The 17238-nt window shown below is 37.7% G+C and overlaps 3 protein-coding genes and 1 long non-coding RNA gene across 4 annotated transcripts; 2 read left to right on the top strand and 2 right to left on the bottom strand.

Annotated features, from left to right (window-relative positions):
- Positions 1-327: 327 nt before the first annotated feature.
- LOC126610868 (uncharacterized) lies at positions 328-1870 on the bottom strand. Its single transcript, XR_007618627.1, has 3 exons — positions 1573-1870; positions 1414-1466; positions 328-619 (listed from the first exon to the last, which is right to left on the bottom strand). It is a non-coding gene; the product is annotated as an uncharacterized LOC126610868 (long non-coding RNA).
- Positions 1871-2421: 551 nt separating this feature from the next.
- LOC126610862 (chloroplastic group IIB intron splicing facilitator CRS2-B, chloroplastic-like) lies at positions 2422-6793 on the top strand. Its single transcript, XM_050279011.1, has 9 exons — positions 2422-2608; positions 2908-3124; positions 3213-3297; positions 3401-3468; positions 4244-4294; positions 4398-4471; positions 6131-6189; positions 6298-6374; positions 6587-6793. The coding sequence occupies exons 2-9, from the start codon at positions 2912-2914 to the stop codon at positions 6701-6703; spliced, it is 744 nt and encodes a 247-aa protein (XP_050134968.1). The 5' UTR covers positions 2422-2608; positions 2908-2911; the 3' UTR covers positions 6704-6793.
- Positions 6794-7920: 1127 nt separating this feature from the next.
- Positions 7921-9000, top strand: LOC126610863 (uncharacterized). Its single transcript, XM_050279013.1, has one exon. It carries the CDS (start codon positions 8111-8113, stop codon positions 8789-8791), a length of 681 nt encoding a protein of 226 aa, XP_050134970.1. The 5' UTR covers positions 7921-8110; the 3' UTR covers positions 8792-9000.
- A 282-nt stretch (positions 9001-9282) lies between these two features.
- LOC126610854 (uncharacterized) lies at positions 9283-15419 on the bottom strand. Its single transcript, XM_050279000.1, has 5 exons — positions 14541-15419; positions 14357-14424; positions 12463-14244; positions 10326-10437; positions 9283-10146 (listed from the first exon to the last, which is right to left on the bottom strand). Exons 1-5 carry the CDS (start codon positions 14695-14697, stop codon positions 9404-9406), a joined length of 2862 nt encoding a protein of 953 aa, XP_050134957.1. The 5' UTR covers positions 14698-15419; the 3' UTR covers positions 9283-9403.
- Between the last annotated feature and the right edge of the window lie 1819 nt (positions 15420-17238).

The raw sequence follows: 17238 nt of genomic DNA, 5'->3' as shown, positions 1-17238 counted from the left end.
AACCATGGAAAACAAATAGCTTGGAATTGTAAATCAATCTCAAATGTCTCTCAATCCTCAAACAATCAAGAATTGTGCAAATTAAAGTAATTTGAAATTTGTTTAAATTTGATCAAACATTCAACAGCTTGAGCTTTTGGGCTAAGCCGAAGATCGGTTGGGTGTTACAGATCAAAAATTTTAAATCAGACCCCAAACATGTTTTACTTTCCTGAATTTCCCATTGTACTCCCCCATGATCAATTTTCCAGTAACTCTTTTTTTCTTAAATCTGCTTCTCCAACAGGGGACAAGCTAGAGTGCCTTGGAGAACTTTAGGGCCCAGAATTCATGAGATTAATTCTGAATTCGAACTATTTAAAAATATTGGGCAGGCATAGCAGACAGAGATAAATATTTAAAGGAAATGACTCAATCTGTCTCTCTTTTATATGCTTACATGATATTGATCAAAATGAAAATCATCGTCCTCTCTTCGCCATCATCATCAAACGTCAGTCAAGCGACAAGAAGCTGCCAGATCTTCTCTCCTGCCGCTCATGGCACTGGAGTGACGAGATGCCCCGAGACCAAAATCTTCACTCATGTTCGCAGCAGAGCTCTGCACTAACCGCACCAACTGTTGCACCAGTTCTTTATAATAAGATGTTTGTAACTCGGCTAGAATAAGTCTTGCAAGATTTAGTTTCTTCGAGTTATGTAATATTTTGGTAATTTTGTAGTGTTTCTTTGTTTTAGGTAATTAAGTATTAGGAGACTTTGGATGCGGTCCTTAACTATCAATGTTCTTTGATCGAAACCTTGTTGATTTTCAGTTTTTAACCGAAGTGCTTGACATAATAATGTATAGGTTATTATATTTTTAAAACTAAAAATTGAAATATAAATTGTTTGATATTAGGGGTTTTTTACCCGATTGTAACTTAACTGTAATTTGCATCTAGATGTGAAAAGAGAAACATTGTACAAAATTTGCTCGATTTGCATCTATGAGGTTTTTTTTAGTGCACATTAAGTTACACATCTAAATAAGAATCGTTAGATAATTTAATCTAATAAAATATAACTCTTGTTCAAATGAATTTAGGGTAAATTACATTTTACTCCCTTAAATTTGAGGTCGATTTCAATTCCTTACAAATCTTTAAAACATTTCAATTTCATACATTTACTTATTATTTTATTTCAATTTCATACATCCGTTAGAAAATTTGTTAAGTAAACCGTTAAGTGATGACGTGGCAAATATGGAGTCTACATTTGTGTTGATATGGTTGTCAAATTTGTGCCAAGTGGCAAGAAAAAAATTTATGCATTAAAATATAATAATATTTACCCTATTAAAATAAAAATTAAATTAAATTAAATTAAAAAAAAAAACAAAAAACCAAACAGAACCCAGAAATGATTCACCTCCTCTTCCCATCTCCGGAACCTTCAAAACCTTCAGATTCACCTCCCTCTTTCTGCACATCAAGATTAAGCAAACAAAATGTCAATCAAATTGCAAATTCAAATTTGCAATACCAAATTAAAACGAAAAAATTGCGTAAAATCGCAATAAAAACTAACATTTCTCGGACCGTCTGATCGAAGACCTTCATGAAATCCTTGACGAATCTGAAATATTCGGAAATGCGCGATGAGATTGGAGAACCAAAATTGCGACTGAATCAGAGCGAATCAGAGAAACTGAAGTCAAATTTTGGAGGAATGCAAGAAGATTAAGGAAGAAAGAAGAATGACCTCTTAGTAGAAAGTTGAAGAGAAAGGAAAGCAAAGATTTTCAGATCTCAGCGTTCGTCGCCAGACGCGAGAGAGAGAGGTGGGGGTGGGGCGGTCTGGGGTGGGTTTTTGGATGGGAGGGGAGGTGGGTCGGGGGTTCTGGTTTGTTTAGTTTTTTTCTTTTTTTTTTTTAACATAAAAAATTAATTTTTTTGCCGCGTAGCATAATTTGGCAGTGACGTTGGATCTCATATTTGCAACGTCATCACTTAACGATTTACTCAACAGATTTTTTTAACAGACATATGAAATTGAAATAAAATGATAATTAAATGTATGAAATTGAAATGTTTTAAAGATATTATAAGGAATTGAAATAAACCCCAAACATGAGGGGGTAAAATGTAATTTACCTATGAATTTAAGGAAAATTAATGAAAATGGTTTGAGAATTTTGAGTTTTAACGATAAAGACAAAATAAAGGGTAAAATAAATAGTATCATAATTGACTTTTTAGTGTAAAAATGTAATTTTTCGTTAAAGTAAACTATACCGGTAGTTTTTCGTTAAAGTTTGAATTTATTGTATTTTCACCGTATAAGATCCGTCAAAACTACCAGAGTGAATTGGGCCAACCCATCAATGAGAAGGTGCATTGGGCCAAATGAAAGTGAAATTCGGGGTTTTTTGCTGGTATATCCTCAAATCAGATAAATCTTAGATCTTTCTTATTAACTCTATCCTCTGAAACACCTCCGTCTGCTACTGCAAACCATAAACAACTTCCAAGCTCTCGTCGAGAAGCACCTCCTCTCTCTCTCTCCAACGTCCTCACGTTCGTATATCCTCACTTCAAATTCAAGCTCCAAAATTTGCAGCCAGGTTCGTTTTGCTCCTCGTTTTTTAATTCTTTCGTGATTTTTCCCCTTCTTTCTCCATATTCTGCTCTTACCAAGCTTGTCTTTTAATTTTATTTTTATTTTTTTGTGTATTTCTTTTCTGCTTAAGCTTATATTTAGTGAAGAGTATATTAATTAGAGGAAACAAGAACAAATAATCTCAGAATTTAGCCAACTGGGGTATTAAAAATGTTGAAACTTGGCCAGTTAATGAAGTGCTAAGTGGTTTTTGATTCAAACCCATTGCTAACCATACTTCTAATTTGTGTTTTGGATGTTTAGGTCAATGTGGTATGCTGTCTCTGCCCCAAACTATTGCATATCATATCCGAGAAGACCTTGCAGCCCTCCTTCTCTAAGGAAGTATTCGGTTTCCACAAGTTTACGTGTGAAGGCTTGCTTACCGGATAATACCAATGGCGCTAAAGTGGAGTACACTCCTTGGCTGATTGTTGGATTGGGTAACCCTGGCAACAAGTACCATGGGACTAGGCACAATGTAATATTCCACCTTTATAAACTAGTTTAAGTGTTTCGGTTGAATTCTTTTTCATTACCCTTTGTTTCCTGTGGGTTTTGTACACCAGATTGGTTTCGAGATGATTGATGGTATTGCTAAAGCAGAAGGCATTGCGATGAATACAATACAGTCGAAGGCCTTGATTGGAATAGGTGGGTCTTCAGTAGTATTTTAAGTGTTTCAATTCTTGTTTTTCAATTCCACATTTTCATGTGTTTTGGTGTTCATTTAGATTCTTCTCTGTGATCAGTACAGGCTCCATTGGAGAAGTACCAATTTTGTTGGTGAAGCCTCAAGCCTACATGAATTATAGCGGAGAATCAGTGTGTTCTCTTCATTTCTGTTTGCTTTTTTTGGTGTCAATTTTGGCCCACATAACTGTTATACTCTCCACTACCCATAAGTGTTCTATGATAACTTTGTATTACTTATAACCTAAACTCTGTGACATCCCAACGAAGGTGACAGGATACTCTATACTGGACAGACCATTAGATTGAGAATCCATAGTGTAAATTTCTGTTGCACCTAATGGAAGGGTTCAAGTAAACTTCAAAAGGAGCTTTCATTTAGTATAATTATTCGTATTTTCCTCAACGCTGCAATCAGTTTTTGATGGAAGAAGAGCTGTGTTTCATGAAATACCGTCTTCCAGGAATATGTAAAAGTAATAATGATTAATTAGCTCCGGAGTGTGCTTTCTGCAATTGATTACAATCATTTACCATTCACTCACGTAGAGTTTAACCTGGCTGTGAACTAAGCAATGGTGATTTCTATATCATTACATGTTTGAAAATTTCAAACCATATCTTTCATTGTGGTGTGTAATCAGATGATTGACATTTTCGAGCTCGTGAAAAATTATAAGACTGATCAATTTTGTTGGCAAAATGGAATAATGTGATGAAGCGATGTGCCATTTTCATAAATATTTTTCTTCATGTTCATGTTTATGGGTGCACTTATGCCAAAATATCCATGAGCATCATAGTATGTATCTCCTTTTCTTTAGTTGAATGAGTAAATGCCAGTGTGATTAGAGCTACCTTACGATTGCATTTTTCCATCACTTATTCTCCTTTTGTTATTCTTAAGGTTGGACCACTTGCGGCATATTATCAAGTACCCCTACGCCATATTTTACTGGTATGCATTTTTTGTAGCTTTACAAGATTAATAAATTCCTTTCTTTAATTTAGTTCATCAAGTTCAATGTCGCATTACATAAATGGGAGCCATGGACTTGTAGGTTTATGATGAGATGAGCTTACCAAATGGTGTTCTGAGGATTCAGCCAAAAGGTGGACATGGCTATCACAATGGGTATGTGTGAATATTAATTTTGAACAGAATTCATATGAAAATTTATCTATCACTTTCCGATGTTCTTGAATAAATATGTTTTCAAAATCAAGAAAAAGTAGTTTGATTCTTTTATCTCTTAACGATGCATAATGTTAGTTTGTCCAACTAGTTTCTTACTTAGAATTGAAGATTCTATAACTATAATTAACCTACTAAATGAGGTGGATTCTATAGTAAATTATATTTTCTGTGGTATGTTCTGATTGATGTATTTCACGAGAGCTGCTAAATTAACTGTGTTGACATTCCTAATGAACAAGTATTAAGGACATTTTCTCAATTTTTGCAATCTGTACACTGTGAAGGTACGTTTGCACGGATGCTTTCTGTATAGTCCATTGTTAGTAAGTTTTCATGTACCATTGTGATTAAGTTCCATGCTTATTAAAAAGGATATGGAGCAGGAATCTTACTAGATTCAATTAGAGGTGTATTAGTGGTGATGTCATAAGAAGAAGTAAAAGTAAGTGGTTTTAGGTTCTTAGTGTTGGCTGAATAGCAAGTGGATGAAGAAACACCCTGTTCGTGTCCTTTTATCTATACATTCCGAACTAGAAATTAAATAAACATTATACTGATTCTAGAAAGGGATACTTCGGTCTCATATTTTAGCTACCCATACTTAATTTGACGGGTTTGACAGTTTGGCTACAGAAAACCGAGATTTTTTCTGTAGATTGTTTAGTTGTTTACATTTAAGCCTTTATTTCATTGCAAAATCAAAGGGTAACCATGCATCACTTTGTTTTTTTTTGGTTACAACCATGCATCACTTTTCCTTGATATGCTTAGGAAAAAAGAAAAAGCCAATCTGGCACAGATGATTTAGTTTAGAAGGAAGCAAAGACTATACATAGTCTTTCCGGGGTTATTTGTTTGAAATCCTCTCAAAACAAATCTTTCCCTTTTCCATACAGTTAGAGCTTTAAAAGTCCAAATGAATTTAAATTGCTCTTCTCAGAATCTTGTAGAAAAATGGAAGAGTCGGGGCACACTCAAAGTTGTTGATATGTGTGCTACTGGGTTTTATGTGAATTTGTGGTTAGGTGAAGTTATAGACTGGAGGTTGTTTGATAATATTGGAAGTGGCAACAGCAACATTTTATCTGTCTCAGAAAAATTGTGCTTGGCGTGGATCATTTGAAAGTCAAACTCTTCTCTAGCTTGTTAGGGTTGCATATTTTCCTGTCCTTATTAAACCACTACTTTTTTATCTGCCATTTATGTTCCCTGATTCTTGTTTACCCAATGCTTGGCCATGAAGAAAGGAAAAGATTTAACCCAACTCGTACTGCCCCTAACCAAAATTACATTTTGTTCTTATTAGCTTTCTCTTGGTAAGCAAACGCAAAAAAAATTAAAACTTCTGTTTCTTTTGTTTCTTCCTCTTTTTCTCTCTTATTTTCTCTTCTCTCTAGTTGAAAGCATACGGAAGGCAGGAAGGAAAGAAAATAATTATGAACAGCTTGAACTTAATTGTCCTGTGACACATTCTTTTAGAAATGCTGATCCACGTAACTCCGTATCAGGCAATACAAAACTGATTAATAACGCGTCTGCTGAATCCCGCTCCTCTCATGTTCCAAATTTTTTGTAATTGCTTTCTCCTTGTTGCAGTGTAAAAAGTGTAATGGGCCATCTGGACGGTTGCCGTGAATTTCCTCGGCTGTGTATAGGTTTGTTTCTTCAGTACTATTTTCAACTAATAGTTAGGTGTCTTAGTCCAAAAGGGTCTATACTTGCCTTAATTGGAAACTAAAAGAGGAGTATGAATTATGTTTCAGGTATTGGAAATCCACCTGGAACTATGGACATGAAAGCCTATCTTCTACAGAGATTCAGTACAGTCGAGAGACATCAGGTATATCGTTGTTTCTAAATAGTTCTGACTCATGGTATTAAGGAAATTCATTGATCACTTAAATGGTCAGAAAATATTTGCTTGCCCACACGCTCGCCATGCACATTCAAATGTTCACGCATCTGCAATTTACATTGTCTGTTCACTTGAATTGGTGTGAATTTCAACCTGTAATATCAAATTTGACCGATATCTGCTATATATGTGAACAGATTGATGCAGCACTGGATCAAGGGGTTGAAGCTGTAAGGACCCTGGTGCTGAATGGATTTGACCAGAGCATCACTAGTTTTAATTTGAGGCAGAAATACAAATATCACAAAGTGTAATTTGCACAAATCCTTTTGTGTGTCACATATTTCTTCTGAAACAGGTTTGTAATCTGCATAATATTAATACCATGGCACCTTAGATTTTCACATCGTGTATCGATAGTTAAAAGCGACTCATCTTGCCTGACCGATGTTTTGAGTCCCATTTTGCCCCCTCCGTCAAGTTTACCCGTATAATTGGAATCAACACTGAATTATTCGCATCTTTCCGTTAATTAATTTCCGGTTTCTCGCCGCCGGCCCGCCGCCGTTCTGGGAAGGATAGTGTAAAAAACTGGAGTTCCTGCGACGGCACAGACAACACTAGAAATATACGCAGATATTGGCTGCTTGAGATTTTGTTAATTTCAGGCATTAGCAATCAGTAGTGAGGAGTTTCTGTGTTGAAGCCGAAAGGTTTCAATTTTGTTAATTTCACAGCCCCTAGGTTTGTGGTGGTTTTCAAAGCGGCCAACAAAGTTTTAATTTTTTTACATAAGTTTTAAAATTGTATTAATTTTTTTCTTTCTAATAAATCATTTGAATATTCATTAAATAAATGATATGGTAAGCATGACATTCAAAATTGATTTAACATGTAAGTCATATTTGCACCACATTAACAAAAAAAACTCTTCAATTCAATGGGAAAGTAGACATTCAAAGAGTCAAAAAGTATAAATTGATAAAATTTTAAAACATCATGGTGCAGTATGAAAAAAAATTAAAACCTCATAATCCATCTTAAAAATCACCTCAAATAGACTAAAATACAATTAGCCAATTTTTTTTTTCAAACGATAGGTTTCGTTAAATTAGTCACTAATAGGATTCGAACTCACGCCGTCATGCAGAAATTCAACTCCTTTCTACCACTATGATAAATGACAAAGGTCTACGATTAGCCCTATGAAAATCACACATTCACACCAAGCAAATCTCCGGCTCATTGTTTACAATATTTGACCAATGGAGGCATAACGGGCCTCCAAGTGGAAACCTTACAAATCTCCGGCTTGTCTAAAGATCCTAAAAAGTCTTTCCCCACTACAAAAAGAGAGAGAACTTTTTTGGAAAGTCATATCATCTGACGGCAATCTATGACCAACAATAAAAAGATCAACGGCTCTGAAAAATCCATCACGGAAAATCAGTCAAATCAGACCGTCGATAGGGTATCCAAAGCGATTTAAAATCCGAACGTTAGGATGCAAGAAAAAGAGTAACCTCCATTTATCGACCGTTGCAAATCCAAAATTTTCAATTGCGAAGTAAGAAAAACCCAAATCACAAACTACAAATGCCATTATTGAATCACCAACAAAAACTCAAATCTCTGTCTCCGCACACTGATTGAGATTCTAGAGAGGGAAAGAAGACGAAAGAAGAAAACAAAACTTAGCTGGGACCTTGAATTCTTCAACAATGGCCGAGACTAACAGCTCTCTGCAACAAACCAATCAACAAAACCCAGCTTTTCAATCTCTCTTCCAAGCCATCGATCCCATCTCTCTCATTCTTTCCCAGAACCCTACCCCAGATCAACATCCAGCCCCCCTGAGGTTCGCCACCGAGAGCTACCCCATGGAGAGAGGACCCAGATACACAGCCTACGCGGAGCTCAGAGAATCGCGGCTAAAGAGGAAGTACATGAGCCCAGAGGAGCTCGAAGAACCCGAATCGAAATCGACCCCATCGAAGAAACAAGTCAAGTTTCAGACCCATCTGACCAATTCGCGAAAGGGGTCTTCCGTTCTCGCTCAGTCGGTGCCCGACTTCTCAGCCGTGTTGCGAAAAGAGAACCGCAAGCCGCCGTCGAGGCTTCCGTCGATGCAGGAGATGACCCCACCGGCGAAGAGTTCGGCGAAAGCGGCGAACGGGGTTTTGTCGAATTCGAGAGGGAGTAAGTCGGCGAGCGCGGGGGAGAAGAGGTACAACAATGGCGGAGGGGTCATGGCGAGGAAGAGCTACGCGAGTATGGAGGAGTTGAAGGGGTTGTCGACCGCCGCCGCTAATGCTATTAGCGGCGAAAACAGGGGCGGAAGGAAGGCCAATGGCAATGCAAGAGCAATGCCAAAGACTGTTTTGGGATACAGACAGTTCTGAAAGTTTGGTGCTTTTTGGGTTTTTTTTTGTCTCGATTCATTCTTTCATTGCTGAACATTTTGCTTGAGGTTTTATGACCTGGGAATTTGATTACCACTTAAAATTCTTTTCTTTTTTATTTGTTTCGGAATGTAACTAGTAAATGTTAAAGTTTGATGGATTGTTTATCATCCGAAGGTTAAGAAAAGCAAACGAAAAGAGAGAGAAAACGTGAGTACGAAAACATCTTCTCTTCTCGTATTTAGCCAATTACAAACGATATATTGCACTAATCTATACTAAGGTGAGGGGAGAGAGTTCGAACCCAAGATGCAATAGGTTGAAGAGGAAGGCCGTAACTACCGGGACAACCCACCAGTTGCGCATATCATCAGTTACAGTTAGAGTGCAAAAGGTTGCTGAACTTTTATACAACTCAATTTTACTTCACAGTCTCAAAGCGGGGGGGAAAAAAAAAACTGAAATCTTCTTGCATATCCTGGTAACTGATCTTAAAATTGAACTAGGCCTTCCATTGATTTGTACAAAAGAATACACTTGCTTGGTTTAACAGACAGAATTTAACATGTGACATGGCTGATCAAGGATCATACGAACTCAAAAAAATGGTAGCTAGAGTTTACATGAATTTCCAAAGGAACCCAGCAGCTGGCACTCGCATAAGTCGATCACAACTTCATTAACCAAACTTTGAAGAATGTCTCCGTCAATTTCAGAACCGATCTCAAAAGCTTCGGTATTAAAATCTGTCCACTTACCCAGGGCATGACTCATATCCCATTCTATCAACTCATCAGGAATCATTCCAGCCAAATCCGTCCACTTCTGAATCCCCTCCTGAACCTCTTGAATCATCAACTTCTGGTTCATGCCTACGGGGAGTTTTTCCCAAAATCTGAATCCGGAATTGCAGCACCGGCCATATTTTGAGTCTAAGTACTCTATGACAAAGTCAAAAAGGAATTCACCAAGTTCTTTGATGTCCCCAAAACTACTGAACACACAGAATTTTGTCATCAAGGTGTCAGCAATAGTTTCCAGATCAAGAAGCAAGGAACTGATGAAAAGACCTTCCATTATGTTCCCCTTGCTGTGCAGAGTCAAATCTCCAAACAATAGTTCAGCATTCAATATAACTTCATTTGCATGGGTGAGCTTGCCTCCACTCAATCTTTCCCCACCAGCATCGATGCTATGCAATATCCTCGATACATTATTGAAAAGAGCAGTTATTATCTCACTGCCAGTCTTATTTTTGTCCACTGAAGTGGCAGAGTCTACACTATCAGTATCATGACCCAATTGCAATGGATCATCAGAGTAATCCGTTGAGTGATGGTAGACGGACCTATTCCCTGTATCAGAAGCAATACAAAGATAAGAATCACATTCAGAGGATCTTACCGATACAAAAGAAAACAAAATCACAATTAGCTTTTGGGGGTTAGCCGAGTACTCTACCACCTCAGTTTAAAAAAGGTAATTATGAATCTGTTTTGCATGGCAGTTCCTACTATTACTCCAAGTACTCTACCTGAGCTATCATCCAGACTACTAGAAGAAAATGAAGCTTCAAGAACAGACCCAGGGCTCAAATGATGACCATCATGACAGATTCCAACTGATCTATCAGTCTTTCCACGAGCCTGAGGAGGACCAACAGAAGCTAAATGAGTCAAGAAATGTGTACCGAATCACCTTTTAATCAAACAGAAGAAAATTCTAAAGTTGCGCACAATGCAGGCACATTAACAGAGATTGACAATAATTCCTACTTTCTCAAGAAGTTAACGGTGAGGATTAAATTAAAGGACTATATAAACAACTAATTTTGCATGACAAGGGCTATCGAGCATTAACTACGATAGTTCCCCAGAAACTTATGCAGTAAAAGTTGCGGGAGAAGCAAATAGCAAATTAAGAAGCATACAGCAAATGATTGATTAGAGATGTTAACTAGAGTACTACTGAGAATTTGCATCATCTAATATACTAATGTTAAATCCTAGCTAACCCCTTGTTCTTCTTCCTGACCTCTCTTTCTTCCTTTTCTCCCCTTTTTCTCCCTATTGGTTCAGCATCTCCTTCATATAATTTTCCCTAATACATACACAAGAGATGGCAGCAAACATCCTACCAGCAACCAACTCATGAATGCAATTCCTTTGAAGTTGATAACTTTTTTTCTCTTGGTTAGAACTTATAGGTATCGTTTGGTATGCAGACGGGACGGGACGGGACGGAACAGAGAGGGAGCAAAGATGCACTCAGATGGAAACAAGGAGGAAGAAGGAGACGGAGAGGTTATAATTTTGTGTCCCGTGGAACAGCACGTTCCACCCATTTTAGGCGCACCAAACGTGAGACGGAACGTCTCGTCCCACTCCATTCCATCCCGTCCCACATACCAAACAGTACCATAGGGTACCAAGAGAGTAACTTTTGTGAATATAACCAAGGAGTTGCCCCCGGTTCATCAATGCAATATGAAATTCTAGTGGGTAGTATTTACAAGCAAAGGGTGAGGAAAGTAAATCAATGGTTCAAGCAGCATGCTCTGTTGAAATAGCTTTCCAAATCTAGGACCCGATCTCAATGCAATAGCACATATTCCCACGACCTGAATTTTCTTCATTCCACTCATCATCTAAATTACAAGTAAAATACATGGACAAGCTCCATACCATGTAGATGCCATAGTAACTACTGTTGCCAGACTGGAGTATGCATGCCCAAAGGCCTGTGATTTGATAAGCAGAATCTACATGCAAACTCCTCATAACTAAGAAAGAGTTGCCATTCTACTTCAAATTCCTGACACATTCTTAGAACCCAAACTAGCCTGGTGGAAGCACTAAAGCTCCAGAAAGTCTAATGAAATCCATCAGGAAACAATGATGTATCCATTGTAGTCATCCCAGTTCAGGAATTTTTCTGTTTGTGTCCATAATATATACAAAAAAGCAACCACCAACTATATAAAACATGAATAAGTTCTTAAATTACAAGAAAAACAAAAAAATTGGGACTTTAGTTTTGGAACCCATGTACCATCCATTTATGATTACATGAACATCCAATCTCAATAGCAGATGTGATAACTGTGAAGAAACTTCAACTTATACAAGAATATGAATATCTAAGCTTATCTGATGTAGGTCACCACTACTTATTAAGCAATACTTTCCATATCTATAATATAGCATCCAGGAAATCAAACTCAAAAGTATTTCATGATGCATGGGACATGTATAAGGGATTAAACAGTGCTACAACCTAAGATGACTAAAATATAACGCTTTCCACCATGAAAAGCGCCCAACTATTATCCATGGGAGATCTTGCATGTAATGGCCAACTCTGATAGACAGTTATATAAGTCATACATCAGTTATATTAAGAATTGTAATCATACATCTAAAACGCAATTCTAAAAATGCATCATGTTAGACAAATACTAGAATCGTAACATGATAAACAAGCTGCCAAACCAGTTACCAAATACAAAAGCCTCGAAATTTAGAAACATTGTTCTCTCAAAGTAAAAAAATATATTGTAACTGGTTCCCAAACTCAAATCGTTACACTTCCAGCACATTTTTTTTTCTTGGTATAAACGGTACAGGTAATGCCAAGTCAATAAACACAGTTGAATAAACAAAGAGACTTACAGGTGATGCTATATCTGTATTGGCCATGTGTCCGTCGTGAGAAAGAGAACGATCTGCAGACAAGGCAGATATTAGCTCTTGGAGAATCATAGCAGTGGACCTCTTGGATGAAGCACCTGTTGCCATGTCATCATCTTCTTGACAAGCAAGCTCCCTCAGTTTTTGTTCCAGAAGGGCACCAATATCATCTCCACTCAATGGCAATGGTTCTTGGGGAGGGGACTTTATGCAATTGTCTATGCTTGTACCTTGCATTCCTGTAGGGTTTCCAGTCTTGTTCCTGATAGGGGAATTAAATGTGAATGAAATAACATCAGTGTCCTCATTTCCATTTGCTTTGTTACCTTCTCTCCGACCAGCTAATTTATTCCTAGCAGAAGTGTGGTCCATCAAATGAGCACCATTTCCTAATCCTTTTCCAGTTGACTTATCAAACTGATAATTCTCCTGTCTTGTGGAAGTTGAACTAACAAAACCACTACTTTCAACTTGGCCACTACCATTGATCATCCTCCTTTTCCGTATTGTTGTCCTTAGCTGTGATGGGTAGTCATCTTTTCCAGGAAAAGTTTTCCTCTCTGTGTCTAACTTAGAATCGTTCACCTTGGTAGGCACCCTCGGTTGGGCACGACCACTCAGATTCCGGTTCAAGGCAACAAAGTCTTTTGTCCCTCTAACAGCATTTGCAGCGGATGAGGCTCTTCTGCCATCAAGACTATTTAGTTTGGATCTGGGTGGAATCCTTTCCCTTCCTAGTGACATTCGATGCTGCATCTGAGACCTATTCTTTGAGGTAATAGAAGATGCTTCTCCATTTTGAGGCTTGCATGGTTCACTTGACGACAACTGCCATGAAGCTAGACCTTCTGGTGGATGAGACTTCCCTTCTGTGACAGGTTCACCAATGGATAGTATTTTCTTTTGACCACGAACTGATACAGGTTGGTTCCTAGTTCCCTGAAAAATTGCATCATTTTCTTGCCCCAAGGAGGATATGGATGACTTTGGCCTTTGTTCTGCTACCAGCGAAGAGCTATTGACTAAGTTTGAAGCAAAGGATGGGAACGCAGGTTGTTGTTCCTCCACATTTGATGTTACGTCCGCATCTACTAAATTACCACAACTTTTGCAAGAAGTTTGGCCCATCATAGAGTTGACTGCACCACCATTATAACATGCTTGATTAGAAATCCCCAGTGATTGAACTGCTGTTCCATCTTCCGCAACCTCATCCACTAGAGGATAATGAAAAGAACGTGAGTAAGTGAGAGCACCCCTTGCTCTATTCGTAGACTGAAGTCCAGGTTCCAAAATTCTAGTAGCAGCATCAATCAACCGAGAAGTGCGCGAAGAATTCTTCCCAGAGGAAATCCTTGAACTCTTCACTGGAGAAGCAAGCTTTGGGTGATGCTTTCTCGAGCGCGACAAAACACTCTTAATTTGAAGTGCCTCGGCTCCAAACCTAGTCACTGCCCTCTTCTCAAACGGTCCCATTTTCTGCAGCTTCTGAGGCCTTGATTCAGGCTTTGCATTTTCTGTCTCCAAATTCAATTCATCTCTATCATTACCACTATGGTTATTCACAAATGTCTTCTCTCCGCTGCCCCTAACATCAGCAAAGGAAGCTTTCTTGGGCTTCTCGCGTGTGGCGGGCATGGATTCAAGTCCCATAAGCCTAGCAACCAAACTTGGAGCTCGCAATTCATGCTTGTGCTCAAAATCAACGCTACGATTCACATTTTTCTTCGCATTTGGGAAACCCCCACGGTTTTCATCAGCAATCTGTCATTCAAACACACATACCCAGCATGTCCAACAAAAGAAAGATAATTAAAACAATCAAACCCATCAAAACAAAGAAATAATCTAAATTTAGAAGCAATAAGATGCATACCAAATGAAGCTTCGAAACCGGCATTTTCTCATCTCTAAACTTCTTGGAAACTTTGTTTGCTCCTCGAGCTGATACATCAAATTAACACACAAAAATGTTGTCGAATATTTTATATTTCGTTTTTTTTAATTAAATAAGAAATAAAGAAGAGAAATGTAGCTTTACACGATGAAAAAAGACTTACATGGAGGAAGCAATTTCTTGGAGAAGAGCTTCTTCTTGGCGAACCTGCGGTTCCAGTCGAAGAGCTGGAAGAAAATGCCGACGCAACCACCCGGCCTATGCGTCTTCTTCTCTGCTATCGCCAAAGACGACGCCGTTGTCCCGGTAGAATCATTCATTCTTCTTCCCCACCACGGATGAAAAACCTCAAAGCTCTTTTCTTTCAAAACCCAAAAACCTCACCTTCCACCCAAAAGTTTGAGACCTTTTGCAGACAAAAACTCAAATAAATCTACCAAACAAAAACCAAAATCCAATTTTTAAAAAACCCCATCCCACCAAAAAGGGCTCACATTTCCTCCAAACCCAATTTTTGTTCCTGAAAATACCCAAAAACATACAACAAAAACAAAGAAAACCCGCCGTCCGTACAATAATTACACTCCTTCAAGCGACTAAAGAACAAAACAGACGCACAGCAACAACTGTCCTGCAAGTGCAGAGCAACGAAAGCAACCTTTCACCGTAAAACGACGAGGTCTGATGAAATATGTCCCGTTTTTCGCATGCAATGGACCGAGAAAAGTAGCAGCTGACAGAGAGTCTGAAGCGATTCAGATTGACGGTGAGGATGACGACGATGGAATAACGACCATGAAAAGCGCCGATCGAGAAAAAAGGGAATACGCAAACGACACGTCGTATGTCGCCGCGAAGCCCTAGAGATCGAAACCAAGATGGACAAGGCTTCTCTCTGCCATTTTCGCAGTCTCGTCACTGCAAAAAGAGGCTTTGGCTTTTGTACAGTAGCGTGTGCGTAGGATAAGAGAAGACGACAACAGTGTACACTGTACACCCCAAGCGCACTGTAGATTGCACTGGCGGTCAACAACATAACAGAGAGCGCGAAAAGTATAATATTGTTAAGTTTTTGGGGTTGTAATAAAATAATGGTATTGTTTGGGGGTTTCGGGGAATAGAATAGGGACAAAATTGGAAATAGAGTATTGGAGATTTCGTTGGGTCTACGTCTGTCCGCTATCTTGCACCCGTGTTTTTCACCTTTTTAAAAAATCGATACTCTCTGTGCAAATGTTTACTCGCTGCCGGGAATGTCAAAATGCTACTCGCCGCTGATAATGTCATACGCTAGGGAGATTCTCCCACTCTGTCCCCTCTCGACTATCCCGCATTTCTATCTTTTTAGCATAATTTTCGTATGAACATTATAAAACATAAGAAATATTAAGGAGGTTCTTTCAAAATAGAACTTTTCATGCGCTCTCTATCGTTTTATGTTTTTGATATAATATATTATAATGTTAGCATGGAAATTTTATAAAAAATATGAGGGCTAGAGGATTTATGAAAATTTTCACTTTTAAGAGAATTTTTTTAACAATACTAAAAAAAAAAAATAACAAAAAGTCTATGAAAAATCTCACTTAATACAACTATAACTTATTAAGTATCAAACAAGTTAAATACCCACAAATAGCCCTACTGATAAGCCTAATACCAACCCTACCCTAACACATTTCTCTTGTGTATGTTCTCTCCGCCTCCCTTTGCCCTTTCTTCTCTCTTATTTTCTTCGTCTCTGCGTGTTTATTTATCTCTTATTTGTGCTGCTAATCTCTTCCCCTTCCTCTTTCTCTCGCCAACCATTCAACGGAAGCATCATCGTGATCATCGGCAAAGAGATTAATAGTCAAAACTCCTCAACGCTTCTTAAGTTCTCAATTTTTACTCTCAAAATCCCAATCTTATTTCTTGCGGTCACAAATTTTCTAGGTGTGAGAGCTCAAATTTTCTTGAATATGTAGTTGAAATGTGTTTAGTGTTGAAAGTAGAAGATTAAAAAAAAAATATATATATATATATATATATATATATATATATATAATTCTTGTTAGAACTATAAACTAGCATGAACCAAAATCAAAATCGACATTAATGGAATTGTACAGTTTTAATAATAAATTTAGAGTTATGTTATTCCCACCTCATTATCTTATCTTTTCACTCATCTTTTATTAAAATTTTCAATTACAAATTTGTTCATTTGTAAAATGACTGATAAGGACATTAATTATCCTCTTTTGTGTTAAAAAAAAGGGTTGGGTTGCACGCTCAGTTTATCTTAAACGCTAACTCATCTTTCCATCTCTTTTCATCTAGAGGAACGCTAACTCATCTTTCCATCTCTTTTCATCTAGAGGAAGGGAAAAAAAAGGATTTAGATGACTTTTTCGTTGAAGAAGTAGAAAATGACGCTTCTATGGAAGAGGTAGAAGATTATGTTTATATTGAAGAGGTAAAAGAATAATTTTGTATGTGGGTATTTTGCATTTGCCGAAGTTTTCCTTTTGAATTTTGATACCTCTGTGTTTTCCAATTGAATTTGCATACTTGTGACTTCAAGATCAGCAAAAAGGATTTGGGCAACATATCCTTAATTGTATTGCTTATTTGAATTTGGCCAACGTATGTTGAGAAACACAAAACTCACCTACGAAAATCTTTAAGCAAATCAAACAATCATTTCCTTTTTTGGCTGTTTCATTGTCGCGTGCATTTTAGAATGCTTGGAATGAATCAACAGCACCCTGGCACGAGAGCCAGTTGAAATACCATGTCTGTGATGCATTATGAAAATTATATGTTGTTTTATAATTTCATATGTATGCATATGTTAAAGGTTATATTGAAAATAATAG

The sequence above is a fragment of the Malus sylvestris genome, chromosome 17, assembly GCF_916048215.2.
Source record: "Malus sylvestris chromosome 17, drMalSylv7.2, whole genome shotgun sequence".
Taxonomy (NCBI): Eukaryota; Viridiplantae; Streptophyta; class Magnoliopsida; order Rosales; family Rosaceae; genus Malus; species Malus sylvestris.
Note: the sequence above shows the minus strand (reverse complement) of the source record. Positions and strands in the feature narration are given on the sequence as shown.